General features: G+C 44.3%; 1 protein-coding gene and 1 long non-coding RNA gene across 2 annotated transcripts in view; one reads left to right on the top strand and one right to left on the bottom strand.

Moving 5' to 3' along the window:
* NMUR2 (neuromedin U receptor 2) overlaps positions 1-7640 on the bottom strand; it is a 171383-nt gene extending 163743 nt beyond the window's left edge. Inside the window, exon 1 of the mRNA XM_042447502.1 lies at positions 7451-7640. Coding sequence (XP_042303436.1) covers positions 7451-7640 — 190 coding nt within the window. The remainder of the gene's footprint in view (positions 1-7450) is intronic.
* Positions 7641-12024: 4384 nt separating this feature from the next.
* Positions 12025-16462, top strand: part of LOC121924193 — a 169122-nt gene continuing 164684 nt past the window's right edge. Inside the window, exon 1 of the long non-coding RNA XR_006102542.1 lies at positions 12025-12425. This is a non-coding gene — a long non-coding RNA (uncharacterized LOC121924193). The remainder of the gene's footprint in view (positions 12426-16462) is intronic.

Raw genomic sequence — 16462 nt, 5'->3', positions numbered from 1 at the left:
AGTATCCTGACCGACAGAAGAAGTTTGTCTCGCTCCATCTCATCTGAGTTTCTGGTGAGCAGCTAAGACTCTGTTATGCAGAATTGGCTTTGATTCCTGAACTTGTTGTTGTTGCAATGGGGAGGAAAGGTGCAATAACAACAAGGGACAACCAATTGGCAGTAAGAGGTTCCGCCATCCAGCCCCTGCTGCCACGTGGGGCCCGGGCAACCTGCACCACAACCGGGATGGGACCAGCAGGGAATGCCAGCCCCAGTGCTGCCCAGTGAGTTGAGCAATCCCATTTGCTGTGGGAAGGGAAGGTGCAATAACAACAACGGACAACCAATTGGCAGTAAGAAGGCCACAACTTTATTGAATACAGTAAGCAAGTGAGAGGGTTGACCCAAAATGTGTAAGGTTGGTCGATGAACTGAATTGCCTGGTCATGGCAAGGCTTCGGGATGACAGAGGGGTAACCAGCTTATCATATGCTTGCAACTTTGGGTGCTGGTTATGCACATATACACATCAGAAGGGACCAACGGGGACTGCCAACCCCAGTGCTGCCCTTTTCCCTTCCCAGCAATCGGATCGGCCCAGTGAGTCAGGTGATCCCTGTAACAAATACCCTTTCTATTGTGCCACCCAATTATGTGAAGCACACCCAAACCACAATCATTCTCTATGGTGGCAGGCACCTGGGAGTTTGTTTCCCTCAGTTGCCACCCGTGTTTTGTACTGTGAGTAGCGTGGTATTAACTCAAGTCCAGGCGTGTCCTCCTTGGATCAAACAAATAAAACTTTATTTACAAGAAGGTTTAACAGTGTTGGTTTTAATATAATATCTTATGTAATTGTTACTTTCTATTTTGTTATAATTGGTGGCGCAGTGGTTAAATGCCTGTACTGCAGCCATTCACTCAAAGCCACAAGGTTGCGAGTTCAAGACCAGCAAAAGGGCCCAAGCTCGACTCAGGCTTGCATCCTTCCGAGGTCGCTAAAATGAGTACCCAGACTATTGGGGGCAAATTAGCTTACTTGCTAATTAGCTTACTTGCTGTTCACCGCTATGATCTTTGGAATAGCGGTATATAAATAAAACAAATTATTATTTATTAATTACTGATGGGCTTATAAATCTTTGTCTAAATCACCAATTTCTTATAACTAAGAGTCACTCAATCTTTCTATTAAGTTCCTCTCTTAAAATTAGACCTAACAGTCACCAAAGCTAACACGATCCCGCAGGATATCACACTCCAGCCACTCCCTTTCCTAGAGTCCTGGAAGTGAAATGGTAGGGAGCCCTTTCCCACTCAGACTCTACCCCTAACCGTCCTTCTTTATCCCTGGAACCCTCCCTCTCAGGATTCCAAGCCCTAACTGACTATTCTCTTGGGAACTCATGTAACCCAGTCTTCTCTTGGATTCAACTGTTCCCTCAACTGTCAAATCCCAACTGTCAACCTTCCAACAGACACACGGAATGTTCAAAGGTCCCAGCCCACATCCTATTGGCTGGACCTCAGCTGTCTTCTGATTGGTCAACCGGGTGTTCTCTGCACCACACACCTTACTCCTTTAACAGATTCAATGACACACATAACCAACCGGTTATGTTGGTCAATGAATTCCCAATTATAAATTATCAATATTATATATAACATCATGTATACATCAGGTTATACATCTAATATATTTTACATACTTGTTTTATCAATAACCATTACCAACTTAAGTATCTTTGGGATTTTTCTGTATGTTTCCCTTTTAAACAGATGTCTAATAGCAATTCTACCTGTTATAGCAACTTACCATACTTTTCTTATAAGTTTAGCATACTATAACTGTACCCCATATCACTTGTTGGGTTTTAATACTTCAATAACACTTAAATAACCTTTTCTTTCAACTTCAGATCCTTTGTATGTTCCATTTAAAAAAATATCCACCATATATTCAATCTTCTAACCCCTCTCTTACTGGATTGAAGATTGATGGAACATTATCTCCAACCATTTCCCCCCACTCCCAGTACGGCTTTGAAAATATTCTGTTTTTCATTATATTAATGGCAGACAACAATACATGGGTTTTCCAGTCTATCAACTCATTTATATCGTTGTCTTTTTCAGGAGTATTTTCTGGATCAGTTCTTGTAACCAACAACGTGTTTCTTTTTATCAGTTGTGGACTTAATGGTTCTCGGGGCCAATTGGCCCAGCGAGAAGGTTTTGCTGGCCTCTCATTGGAGAGACCAGAAGATTTAAATAAAAACGGTGCGCTTTGTGTGGCCATTAGACAGGGAGGGGGTGGGGCTAAGCCTGTTTAAGGCTCTCCCACCCTTGCCTCCCTGTCAGTTCAAAAGAACTGGCCCACCCTCCCACCTCGATGACAGCGTAAGATGGGCAGGTTATAGACCGCCACTTGGGACATCCGCAGGACGTCCCATTTTAAAAAAGGAGCGTCTCTTCTAGACGCCCCTGGGTCTAATACGGACTCTGTCCGTACAATATGGCGCCGGCCGTTCCACACGGCCGGCGCCATCTTTACGTATCGGACGCTGTGCGTTCGAACGTGTCGCGGCGCTAATGACATCGCGAGTGCGCCAGTGGCGCCTCGTGACATCATTAGGGCGCCGCAGAAAGAAGCTCCATTTTGGAGCTTCTTTTTTGCTCCATAAGGGAGCCGCGCGGTGTGGCTGCGACGACTCCCTTACGGAGCAAATGGTGGCAGTGGCAGACTGCCTCAAAGCGGCGGTCTATAACCCGCCATTAATTCTGGTTGCTTCGGAGCCAGGTAGGAATTTTTGTCCTTGTTTTCTCAAGGGTTTTTTACCTACTCTATACTGCTGGATGAGGAATTGGACGATTGGCTTGGGGTGTGGCCATAAATAGGCCTCATGCATAAGTGGGGGGAGATAGTCGGTTTCGTGAGCACCTCCTAAAGGGTGGGTCTCTGGAACTGAGGTTTACATCTTGAGGCTAAACATGAAGGGAAAGAGACTTGCCTTGGGGCAGGCTTGAGATTCAAACCCTCACTTAAGTCTTGAGAGTTAAGTGAGGAAGTCTTAGGTTGGCCTTCTGGATGAGGGCCGGCCAGGGGCAACCCAAATTATGGATTGCCCTTGGGGCTCAGGTGTTTTTGCCCTTTTTGGAAGCTGAGGAATTGGTCTTGGAGTAGACCATCCACCAGCTGTTCCTACACAAGGTTCTCCCCCTGGGCTTGCAGTTCTCAAGAAATAAAGTTAAATAGGTTGAATTTTAATAAAGTTGCCCATTTTGTAACCCAGTTCTCTGTGTCTGGTCTTGTTGTTTAATGAGTTAATAATAATAATAATAATAATAATAATAATAATAATAATAGTTTTATTTTTATACTGCCCTTCTTGCAATCAGGGTGGTGCACAGAATATCAAGCAATTACCATTACAAATACAAAATACAATTAAAACCCACATTAAAAACCCTTTCTGGCCAGCTTGCCACTGCTGACAGAGGGGGGAGACTAGCTGGAGCTTGTGTCCGGAAATGCTAACTGGAACAGGAAGGTCTTTAATTCCTTCCTGAACTGGGCCAGGGAGGCGGCTGAGCAGAGCTCTATGGGCAGCGTATTCCAGAAGGTCGGGGCCGAGATGGTAAACGTCCTCCTCGATGTGGAGGCTAATCTTGCCCCTGGGACCCTCAGTAGCTGCTGCCCAGATGTTCTGAGGGTGCAGGGCGAATTGTATGGGGAGAGGCGGTCCTCTAGGTATCCTGGGCCCAAGCCATTTAGGGCTTTATAGGTGATAACCAACACCTTGTATTGCGCCTGGAAGCGAATAGGCAGCTAGTGCAGATCTTTAAGTACAGGTGTTATATGACTGGCCCTGGATGTACCAGTGACCAGTCTGGCTGCCATATTCTGTACCATTTGTAGCTTCCGGGATGATACAAGGGTTGCCCCATGTAGAGCGCATTGCAAAAATCCAATCGAAAGGTTACCAGAGCATGTACTACCGTTTCAAGGTCCCTCTGGCCCAGGTATGGGCGCAGCTGGCAGATAAGCCGAAGCTGATAACAGGTGCTCCTGACCGTCACATCCACCTGAGATGTAAGGTGGAGCGACGAGTCAAGGAGCACCCCCAGACTGCGTACCGAGTCCTTCACGGGAAGCGTGATCCCGTTCAGGAAAAGTGGAACCACCACCATGCCTGGGCCAGGAGAACCTATCACAAGCACCTCCGTTTTCTCTGGATTCAGACTGAGTCGGTTTTCCCTCATCCAGCCCATTACTGACTCCAGGCAGGCCACGAGAGGAGAGATGCCATCCTCGGTCACTGCATCAGTCGGAGACATAGAGAAGACTATTTGGGTGTCATCAGCGTACTGATAACCCCGCGCCCCATGTCTGCGGATGATCTCTCCCAGCGGTTTCATGTAAATGTTAAAAAGCATGGGAGACAGAATGGCTCCTTGAGGGACCCCAGATGTAAGGGCCCTCTTATCGGAGCACACGTCTCCCAGCTGTACCATCTGGAACATCCCGGAGAGGTAGGAACGGAACCACTGGAGCGCAGTGCCCCCGATTCCCACCTCTGCCAGGCACTCCAGAAGGATACCATGGTCTATGGTATCGAAAGCCGCTGAGATGTCCAAGAGCACCAACAGGGACACGCTTCCCCTGTCGATGCCCAGACGGAGATCATCGACCAAGGCGACCATGGCCGTCTCAACCCCGTAACCCGCTCGAAAGCCAGTTTGAAATGGGTCCAGATAATCCGTTTCATCCAAGATTGATTGAAGCTGGATTGCAACCGCCTTCTTAATCCTAAATGGCTTGGGCCCAGGATACCTAAAGGACCTCCTCTCCCCGTACATTCTGCCTCGCACCCTCAGAACGTCTGGGCAGCAGCTACTGAAGGTGCCTGGGGCCAGGTTAGTCTCCACGACTCGGAGGACGTTCTCCATAGCTGCCCCAGCCCTTTGGAACGCGCTGCCCACTGAGCTCCGCTCGTCCACTACCCTGGCCCAATTTAGGAAGGATCTCAAAACCTTCCTATTCCAACAGGCATTCCCCGAATAAATATCCTGTGGGCCTCCCTCCTCTTTCGTGGCCAAGAGGCTGGGCTATGGGGCTTTTTACTGTTGTCTTGTTTTAATTGTGTTTTTAATTGTGATTGTTTTAACCTGTTGTGAGCCGCCCTGATCGTAGGAAGGGCGGCATATAAATAAAATTTTATTATTATTATTATATATTATAATCACCTTCCCCCAAAATGGCAGTAGCGAGACTGGCCGATAATTGTTATGCATCAGGGGGTCGAGGGAGGGCTTTTTTAACAGCGGTTTTACAGTGGCCAATTTCAAGCTGGATGGAAATTGCCCATCCCTCAGAGATGTATTAATAATCCGGTGGAACACTGAAGTTACCACCGGTCCCCCCTGAGCCGCTAGCCATGAGGGACAGGGATCGAGGGAGCAGGTTGTCTTCCGAACGCTTCCAAGGATCTTGTCCACATCATCGGTACTAACCGACTCAAACTGATCCAGTTTAATGGAGTCCACAGAGGCTCTGGATACCTCTACCCTAGGTTCTGCCCTAATGCCGGCGTTAAGACCTTCACTTATCCGAGAGGTTTTATCCGCGAAGAAGTTGTTAAATTGGTCACAGCAGGTCTTTGAAGGTTCAAGGATCTGGTTCAGGGTAGGAGGGAGCTGAGTTAGCTCCCTGACTACCCTGAACAACTCTGCTGGACGCGACTCCGCGGATGCGACACGAGCACCATAGAACGAATTCTTAGCTGCTCGTATCGCCTCTCCGTAGTCCTCCAAAAGGCGGTCTAGGAGAGCCTTGTCTGCTAAGCGTAGGTGTTTCCGCCAGAGGTGCTCTAGCCGTCGCAGAACCCGCTTCCTCGCCCGGAGATCTTCCGTATACCAGGGCTTACGTTTGGAAGCAGTCCTGAGAGGCGCTTGGGAGCGATACTGTGTATATCCCTGGAGAGACCGGTATTCCAAATACCAGTCAGGGCATCAACAGAGTCGCCGTCATTTCCAACCATGTTCCCCTCTAAGGCTTCCTGGAACCTTTTGGGTTCCATCAGCCTTCGAGGGTGGACCATTCTAATAGGTCCACCACCCCCGGGGGGGATCTGGGTAGAGGCCTTGATTTTTGCCTCCACGAGGAAGTGATCCGTCCATGACAGGGGGGAAATATTAGTTATTTCCGCCCACGGATTTTCCGCATCCGTACAAAAAACCAAATCCAGTGTATTACCCGCGAAATGCGTTGGACCTGAGATCAGCTGGGACAGGCCCATGGCCGCCATGGTATCCATGAATTCCCGAGCCGCACCGGATGGAACATAGTTGGCCGCGAAGGGGATGTTGAAGTCACCCAGGACAAGTAGCCTGGGTGTTTCCAGCATCAGCTCCGCAACCAACTCTGTCAGCTCGTTAAGGGAGTCCATTAGCGCACGGGGTGGCCGATACACCAACAGAATCCCCAGACTGTCCCTAGCCTTCAGGGTCAAGTAAATACACTCGATAAAGGAAGTTTGACGGATGTGGTTCCTGGTAAGAGGCAAGGTGTTCTTATGTACCAAGGCAACACCCCCCACCCACCCACCTAACCTGGACTGGTCCTTCACCGAAAACCTGGCAGGGAGGGCCTGCGCCCACACCGCATCTCCCTCAGGCCCAAGCCAGGTTTCGGTAATGCAAGCCAGGTCACAATTACTATCTTCCAACAGATTGTGGATAATGTGGGTCTTGTTGTTAATCGACCTGGCATTGCACAGGAGCAGAGACAGGGTTTGTGGCATGGTTGGAATGACCCTCAGGTCCCTTTGGTTAGGAGGGGGACAGGAAGGGGAGATAGATATGACGCATCGATCTCGCCTTCCTCTGTAACTCAAGTCCACTCTCCTACCGCCATACCTTCCCCTGCCCCACACCACCTCAATGGGAGCTCCGCTCATGCAAATATTACCCTCTTCCTCCCCAGCCAAAGCATTCCCAACATTCATATCCTCCCCCTCCCCCTACCAAGCAACTAAAAGAACAGAGGTGTGACACAACCGGCATCCTCTGTTCTAATGCTGGCATGGACACAATCCCCTCCTGCCCCTTGCGCCGCTGCAAAGATGCGCAGCTGCGCAGTTGCAAAGCTGCGGAGTCCCAAAGTAGCAGTCCGTGGGCGGCCTCCCCGGGCCGGTGCGCAGATGCGCACCTCTGACAACCATAGGAGAACCGCCCGGCAGCAAACGCAGCTCCTGGCGAGGTCCGGTGGCAAGGGGAGGCGTCACGGAGGAGGAGACCAGGCAGGCTGGCTTTGTACGTGCCGCTGCCCCGACACGCCCCTCTCTCCGCCTTCCCCCCAGGTGTCCCAGATATTGGCTCACCGAAGCCGCCGTGGAGATGCCAAGGAAAGGGAGTCCCCAAGTAGCAGTCCGTGGGCGGCCTCCCTGGGCCGGTGCACAGATGCGCACCTCTGACAACCCGAGGAGAACCGCCCGGCAGCAAACGCAGTTCCTGGCGAGGTCCGGTGTTGGTCAGCAACACCTCATCTGGTAAAAAGTCTTTGTTTCTTCCTGTATCACTGGACCAGATTCTTTGAGTGCGTTGAGCAATCTTTACATCTTCTGTAGACTGTAAAGTGTCTCTTATCGAAATCATCATGTTCTCATGATCTCTGGTTTTTCTTTCTCTGTTGAATCTCCTTTCCCAGTTTGTGGATGGCTTTTTGGGTCCCACCAACAATTGTCATCTGGTCATCACCAGTATGCTTGACATTGAAGTTTATAGACGTGAACATGTTCTGCATATACATATCTATTCTTTCAAATTTTACTTTAAGATTCTTCCAGTCTCTGTGAATTAGACCATTCCCTTGGGTTATATATATCACCCATTTGCCAAACTAAATATTTTTCAACACAGTCCCATTTAATATATAGCTTTCAGATATGTCAGATCTGAAAGTATAGAAAGTTCATCTAGCTGGGAATCTATGAAGTTTGTCCCCTATTTCTATAAGAGGTGGATTAAAAATGAATTTTACCATTATTATTAAAAACTTGTTGACAGTATGATATTGTGTCCTTATGACTCTGTAAGGATGTTTTCCCTTTAACTTGCAAGCTTTTTCCTCATCTGATTTCAACAAAGGTTTTAAACTTTTAGGACTCTTTCCTTCCTGGCTAAATTCTTTTTTTCTTTTTAGCTCTTATGATCACAGCCAGTTTTTCATCAGGCTCATTAGACCTATTAATTTCATTATCCATGACTGCCATTTTTTCCTCTTTATTGATTATGTCTATTTGCTCATGTAAGGCTTTTTCTTCTTGTTGTGTAATCTCTACTTTTTCTTTTTTGTCTGTGACTCTTGGACTTTATATTGAGAAGTTTAAGGCAAATAGAGTTGTAATTTGCTTTTGCATGGCAAAACTTTATTTTCCATCTTTTTTCCTGTTTACTGGCTCTGTGGTAATTTTTTAAAAGCATCTCAACTGTCTTTAGAGTTTAGCCTATTTTACAATTTGGCAATCTCTGTGTATAGATCTTCAGTTTTTAACTTTATGTTATCAAATTCACTCTGATCTTTATTGACTTTTTGATGCAAAATCTAATTTTTGTTTTTGTTTTAAATCATATAGTTGTTCTTGTAACTTTTTATTTTCTTGTACTAAAGCCTCTTTCTCTCTCTCCTGTTGAAGAAATCTCTCATTTGTTTTATCCAGCAAACCCTGTAGTCTGGTAATATCTTTTCCATATTTATGTAGGGTTTCATTAGCACTTTTTGAGGAATGTTTCATATCAGAAATGATATATTCTATCTCTGAAACAGTCTTTGCTTTAGTATCTAAACTTGCTTTTAGAGTAACAATTTCGTTTGTTTTCCCATCTATCAGACCTTGTACCGTCTGGTTTTTGGATCCCAGATTAGCTACTTGTTCTTCAAGTGTACTAATAACTTTATCCTGCTTTTTAAACTTTTATTTAAAAACATCCAGTTTTTCTATTAACTTTTTTTCATATTTTTCTTCTAATAAATCTTTGTTATGCTTCAGTGCTCTCAACTGTTTTTGAAGCTCCATCTCTCTTTGCTATGCCTCATATTCTTTTCTTTTTATTTCCTTCTCATGTTGTCATTCTTTTTTCTTTATTTCTCTCAAATATTTCAGTTCTCTTAACTCTCCTTCATATTCTTTTTCTTTTAATTCTTTTTTATGTTTCAGGTCTTTTAATTTAAGCCTAATCAAATCACACTCCTTGTCTGACATCCTCATATCATTACAAGCTTTTTCAAAACTGGCAATATATAAGTCAAGGTTACTTCCAGTAACATATTTAGGAAATTTTTTTGTATCATATAGAGGGAACCCATTAATGTTATTCTTGACAATATGAATAACTCTAGATTTTAAACTGATCATTAAATCCCATGTCTTTATCTTTATGTCATTTATTTCTCTCTCATGAGCCATCTCATTTTTCAGTTCCTTCATTTTCATGTCATGTATTTCCCTGTTATGAGTACTTTCCTTTTCTCTTTCAAGTCTGTCCTTTTCAATTTTTTTGTCTTTTTCTTTTTCCTTACAAAGTCTCTCACTTTCTGTCCTGGCCATTTTCAGTTTAATTTTCCAAATCGCAACACTCTCTTGAGGTTCAGAAATTACTGTGTCAACACTAGCCACCATTTCTTCTCCGACCTCCACTTTCTCCACCATTTCTGTCATTGTTGGAGGTTTGACTTTGTTAGGAGGCATGTTTTAAGTATTTCCCTACTAATACCTAAAACTTTTACCTCAGGAAATACTCAAATGTGTTTTCACTTAATAACACAGATCTACTTGAACCTTATAGTAAGGTCAGTGATTCCTTACTTTACCACTGACTTTTACCTCAGGAATCACTATATGTGTTTTTCCTTCCTACTAGTCTCTTACAATTACCTCAGGACTTTTACCTCAGAGACTAGTGACTTTCTAGCATGGTCAGTTTCCAAATAATCTCCTATAAATACCCTTTTGCTGTTACCTCAAAGATTATTCTACTGACACCAACGCCTAGATTTCAACTGTTGGGCTTTCACTCTTACATTTAACCCAACAATTGGGTGTCTGGTATTTCGTACTCAGACCCCTCTAACCAAAGCATACTTCTGGCCACCGGATTTGTCTAATCCCAGCGCTCTAACACTGTAACTTTTCTTTCTACAGTCCCCTACAATTTACCTCATCAAATTACCTCAGGGACTGGTTTTAACTCTCTTATCCCGCCTGGTCAGTCTCCAGATAATCTCTTAGACAGTACCCTTGACCATTACCTCAGGGATTATCCTCACTGACTTATGCCTCCTTATTTGAACTGTCGAACTTTTTTATTTTCTAAGTTCAAATAAAATCTTGGGTTTCTGGCAACTCGAACTCAGAACCCGGTAACACCAATTGTCTCCAGCACACTTTTCATCATATTTCTAGCCACTGAATTTTACGTATCCCATCGATGCCACCAAAATATGTAATGAATACCCTTTCTATTGTGCCACCCAATTATGTGAAGCACACCCAAACCACAGTCATTTTCTATGGTGGCAGGCACCTTTGAGTTTGTTTCCCACCGCTGCCAACCATGTTTTGTATTGTGAGTAGCGTGGTATTAACTCAAGTCCAGACGTGTCCTCCTTGGATCAAACAAATAAAACTTTATTTACAAGAAGGTTTAACAGTGTTGGTTTTAATATAATATCTTATGTAATTGTTACTTTCTATTTTGTTATAGTTACTGTTGGGCATATAAAATTTGTCTAAGTCACCAATTTCTTATAACTCAATCTTTCTATTAAGTTCCTCTCTTAAAATTAGACCTAACAGTCACCAAAGCTAACACTATCCCGCAGGATATCACACTCCAGCCACTCCCTTTCCTAGAGTCCTGGAAGTGAAATGGTAGGGAGCCCTTTCCCACTCAGACTCTACCCCTAACCATCCTTCTCTATCCCTGGAACCCTCCCTCTCAGGATTCCAAGCCCTAACTGACTATTCCCTTGGGAACTCATGGAACCCAGTCCTCTCTTGGACTCAACTGTTTCCTCAACTGTCAAATCCCGACTATCAACATTCCAACAGACACGCGGAATGTTCAAAAGTCACAGCTCACATTCTATTGGCTGGACCTCAGCTGCCTTCTGATTGGTCAGCTGGGTGTTCTCTGCACCACAATCCCATTTATTATTGTTGTGGTGTACCCTAAAGTTGTTTCTTATGGCAACCTTAAGATGAACCTATCATGGGGTTTTCTTGGCAAGATTTGTTCAGAGGGAAAGGTTTGCCATTGCTATACTCTGAGGCTGAGAGAGTGTGATTTGCCGAAGGTCACCCAGTGGGCCTACATGGCTGACGTGGTATTTGAACTCTGATCTTCAGAGACATAGTCCAGTGCTCAAACCACTACACCACACTGGCTCCTGAACTTGCTCTGGCTATTTTAACTGTCTTGTTTAAAATTTTACTTGAGGTGTGTCTTTGTTATACAAGTTTTAATCTATGTGTTTATTTTTGTTTTTATGTACTTTTTATCTCTTGCATGCCACCTTAGGGGCCCTCTAATGCCTCCAATTAATTGATTGATTAATTAATGCAACTCTTAAAGTTTTGTTCTTGTGGAAACCAAAAATGGATGAATTCCAGGTTGTTTGGATATAAACCATCTCAGTTATTCAGCTTCTTAAAACCTTTTCCACCTTGTTATCTAAATTGCAGGGGTTCTCAGCCACTTGTTGATTTTAATGGGGAAATTACATTAGCTGAATAGGGAGCAGTGAGAGGGCTATAGTAACTGTAGCTGGGACTTTCAGCCTATGTATATCAGTTTCAAACTGATCCACAAAATCCATGAAACAGTGATAAGATCAAAATGCAAAAAATACAATAAAATAAAATAAAATAAATAAAAAAAAATACCTTGCAAATGTTTTGTGCATTTTGTAAATTGTTTTGTGGATCTTGTGAGGAATGGATGGTTGTATGAGTGAAAAGTGGCACTAGAAGACTGAACAAAATGGAGATTCACAATGCATGATATGGAAGTTACCTGGCAAGCGAAGCGAGGATTTTTGAACCTGCTGGTGAGGTGATGGTGCATCTATGAAAACCAAGATGTAGCTGTCAAGTGTTATCTATAAGGAAAGGACATTCCATCCAAGGGTTGGTATGAACTGCAAGAAGTTACAGAATGTTTGGACATGGACTGATAAGAGGAGAAATGTAGAGAACTCATCAATCAAGGAAACTTCTGTCTGAAGGCCAAAGGGTGGTGGACGTTAGAAGTGGAGAAGCAGAAAGCCTTAAAAGAGAAACCTTTCCAAACCAGAGATATGCTCCTGAATCTGCAGCAACAGGACTCCCACGGTCTTCATGAAGGGCGACTGATCAACGACTTCAGTGAAGTGCCACTGTGTGTGTGAGTACTATATGAATGGTGTGTGTGAGAGCTCTCTTGGTACTTGTATTTGTTATGTCTATGTTTCTTAATAAATGTTACATGCATAGTGTCTAAAACCAAATTTGGCATCTCTTTGTCTGTATCAGCCCTACTCTGAATAAGTCCACTGGGAGGGAGATTTCCACTACATGCTCTCAGGTTAAACAGGTTGCCCTTAAGATCTGGGCATAACAATCTTTGATGTTAATGTACATTTCTAGATGGCCAATATGATTACCCCTGGATATGCTTACTTGGGTTAGCCAGACAAAAGTACAGTGGTGGCTGAATTATTTAAAATGGGAGGCCTTGAGACACTACATGCACTCCTGCTGCCTAGCTCCTGCTGTCTAGCTTCTCCTCTTCAAAGAAGGCCTTGAATCAGTGCCTCTCTTAGGAGTATATCACATGGGGCTTTTTGCAGGTCAGATCCAGGGTGACTCCTGGTTCAGCTATGCGAATTCACGTGGTAACGTGAATGTTTTATCACACCTGGTTGCCCTTCCATTGCCCTTCCAAATTGAGGGGGAATCAAATCCACGGCATGTCACATGATGCGGATTCATGCAAAGCGAAGTGAGTGCAAATTGTATCACCACACCGATGCATACTATGTGGATTCAACGATTTGAATTGGGACCCTTGCACATGCTCAGTGGAGCTCTGGATGCTGTCCTCCTTCCCTGCCTCCTCGTTAGCTGTCATCCTTCATCAGACTGAAGGAGCAGTCAGGGGATGATGGGATAAGTCGCAGGGGGTCACTTGGGCCAAGATTCAAATGCAGGAGCAGGCTAGGGATGATGGGATAGGTCACAGGGGGTTACTGGTGCCAGAATTCGGTACAGGAGCAGGCAGGGGATGATGGGATAGGTTGCAAGGGGTCACTGGGGCCAGGATTTGGATGCAGAAGCAGGCAGGGGATGATGGGATAGGTGGCAGGGTGGCAGAGGGGGTGAGATGGCATGAAGGAGGAGGAGGGAATGAAGGAGCAGGACGCAGGGGGCTGAGGGGGGCGACATCGGAGTGATCTTCCACACCAGACCAATTCGAGGTGAAATCAGTGATCTTGAAAGCGAATTCTGTGAATTCATTTCCCCCCCGGTTTTACAAAAATGAGGGGTCACTTTGAATCACTGCGGAAGCGCCACGGAAGGAGTGCCCATAGAAAGGAATCTCATCTGATAACACATTCACGTTATAACGTGAATTCCATTATGGACCCACAGTCACCCCGGATCTGAGCTCCACAAATCCCCAAAAACCTCTGTGTGATAAACGCCTTAACCATCTCATGTTATTTTCACAAGCTGACATAGCCTGGCTTGTTGCAAACAGACATGCAAAATTGCGTAGTGTGGGCACCAGCAGTTTTCCTTAATGATTACTCCTACATTAGAGCAATTTTTCAGAGTTGCTGGAGCATTTGGTGAATTAGTTTTGAAGCCTTTTGTCCATTTTCAATTAAGAACTGGGCTGAGCGTGTATGGTCCAAAACACAATGCGGAAATAATTCAGACTGAGACTGCTTTAACAGCTTTGGTTCAATGTTAGGGAATCATGGGAACTGTAATTTTGTGAGACATTTAGCCTTCTCTGTCAGAGAGTTTTGGTGCCACAATAAGCAACAATTCCCAGGATTCCCTAGTACTGAGCCAAGGCAGTTAAAGCAGTCTCAAACTGAATTATTTCTGCAGTGTATTTTGGACCTATGTCACCACCTCAGTTTTCTGTGTACTGCATATTGAATTTATTCTCAGATTTCCAGGTCTCAAGCCACTAGATGTGAGAGTACCCTCTAAAAGATAAAACTGGCCATTTTAGAAAATCATATACCACAACATGATTTAGGCTTTCAGGTGCGTTTCCCCTCTTCAGAACCAGACGTAGCTTCCTAGTTACATCCAGTTTCATAAAAAGGTCCTACACATAATACAGGTGATGTTGGGCACAGTATCATCACTAAAGGTACAGTTAGTTACTACTATGAATTTAAATCAATTTATATGTTACCTTATTTTAGTCTAATTTATTGTATTTTATGCACTATATTTTCTTGTATTTTACCATGTTTGATAACTGTTTTGATATGGTCGACTGATTAATCAATAAACTTTTAACTAACTAATTCCAGGGGGACAGGGGATACAGACTGCCCTGGGTGAAAGCACAGAGGAGGGGGTGAACACCTGGTGGAGCAGTTGCCTATCATCCATCTTAATCCCCTGTTATACCCCTCCCTTGCTCACTAGGGCGCCTCTGCAAAAGAGGAAGGATGCTCTTGTTGCAGAGCATTTCCCTGCCTTGCATTCCCTCCTTTCATGGGAGGTTGAAGCAGTCTGCTGGATTGTCTGCCTGCCTGCCCAACTACCTGGGTCTTTCCAGGTTTGGCCAGGTGGGCAGGTGAGGCAGAGGGAGCAAAGGGAGGTGGAACTTGCCACTGGTTTACCTGTCTGCCTGTCCATCTGCCTGGGTCTGGCTGGGTGGATGGGCAAGGCAGAGGGAGCGAAGGGGGCAGGGCCCTTTGCTGCTGCTGCTGCTGTTGCTGCTGCCACCGCCCACACCTGATGACACCCACCTTAGTGGGTGAGAAACCATCTTTTGGCCATGTTAGCATAGGACTCTGGGAGTTATAATGTAAGGGGAAAATGCTTTTCTGAGCCATGTTGGGGGGGGGGAGGCTAAACACTTGTTGTACCCAATATTAGGAATCCTAGAGCCTCACAAATCTCTCATCAGGAACACATTTTAAATTTTTTCTAATGGCTACTGGAAAATCCCATATAAATGTTTTCCATCCCAAACAAGATAGATGGTTTCAAAAATAACCCCCTTTATTTCCTCCTGCCACTATGCCTCTTTTGCAAAGGTCAGTCCATCCCATGTGAACTCTCTTGTGTTCCCAATGCTTTGAAATAAGGTAAGCAGAGATGTACCTCCCTGGCCCAGAGTGTAACCAATTTTGAATGCTATTGAGACTCCCTGTTCCCGGTGCTTAATCTGTCATCACCTACCCTGCCATGTCATAGGGCTCTTTCACATGGAGGAGGCAAGCATTAATAAAACATGATTGAAACCTGGTAATAGCATGATCAGGGGGAAGATTATTACAGCCCCATGTGTTTCTCCCATTGGTGTCCCATGCATAAACTGTAATGGACTCTTCATTAGGTAATAATGAGAGTTTCAGTTATTACCCAATGACGTATCCATTACAGTTTACACATGGGACACAAATGGGAGAAGCATGTGGGGGTGTGATAATCTCCCCCCCCCCCATTGCGCTATTACCACATTTTAATCACGTTTTAATGACACTTGCCTCCCATGTGATAAAATTCATAGCTTTTAAAAAATATGTATATATATAATTAAAATTCAAAGAGATAGCTGTGTTATTCTGGAAAATCAGTGTGCACAGGGATCTTGTAGCACCTGAGGAACCAGACTCAACTGTACAAAAGCTCATGCTACCAACTTCTTTATTTCAGTTAGTCTCAAAGGTTGTACAAAATCCCTCTTGCGAGTTTGCATTCAATGAGTTTACATTCATGTGTGATTGAGGATTTTTTTTATTTAAAAAAAGTATATCCTAGTAGCTACAAGTTCATGTCATGTTGCCTAATTTTAAATTCAATACATTTTTCCTTACTATGAATTGTTGTTTCTGGGAATATAGAGACCCCTAGCTGTGGCTTGCAGACTAGAACTACCTGTGTTTATGTGAATGGAGATTAGCAAAGAGACCAAGGGAAGAGGGGAATGATTTTTTTTATTATTATAATCTGTATTACAACACACACACACACACACACACACACACACCAACAACAACAACACCACCAAAAAAACCCCAATAACATAATATAATGATTTGGACAATTCAGTTAACAAATACATTGTATAATAATACATCAAATACTACCTTTCCTATCCTACCTTATTGTTTTCCATGTATTTTTACTGTTATAACCTGCCTGGATTCCTCGTAATTGGGCAGTCTATAAATAAATAAGTTA

Source organism: Sceloporus undulatus, chromosome 2, assembly GCF_019175285.1.
Source record: "Sceloporus undulatus isolate JIND9_A2432 ecotype Alabama chromosome 2, SceUnd_v1.1, whole genome shotgun sequence".
Classification (NCBI taxonomy): Eukaryota; Metazoa; Chordata; class Lepidosauria; order Squamata; family Phrynosomatidae; genus Sceloporus; species Sceloporus undulatus.
Note: the sequence above shows the minus strand (reverse complement) of the source record. Positions and strands in the feature narration are given on the sequence as shown.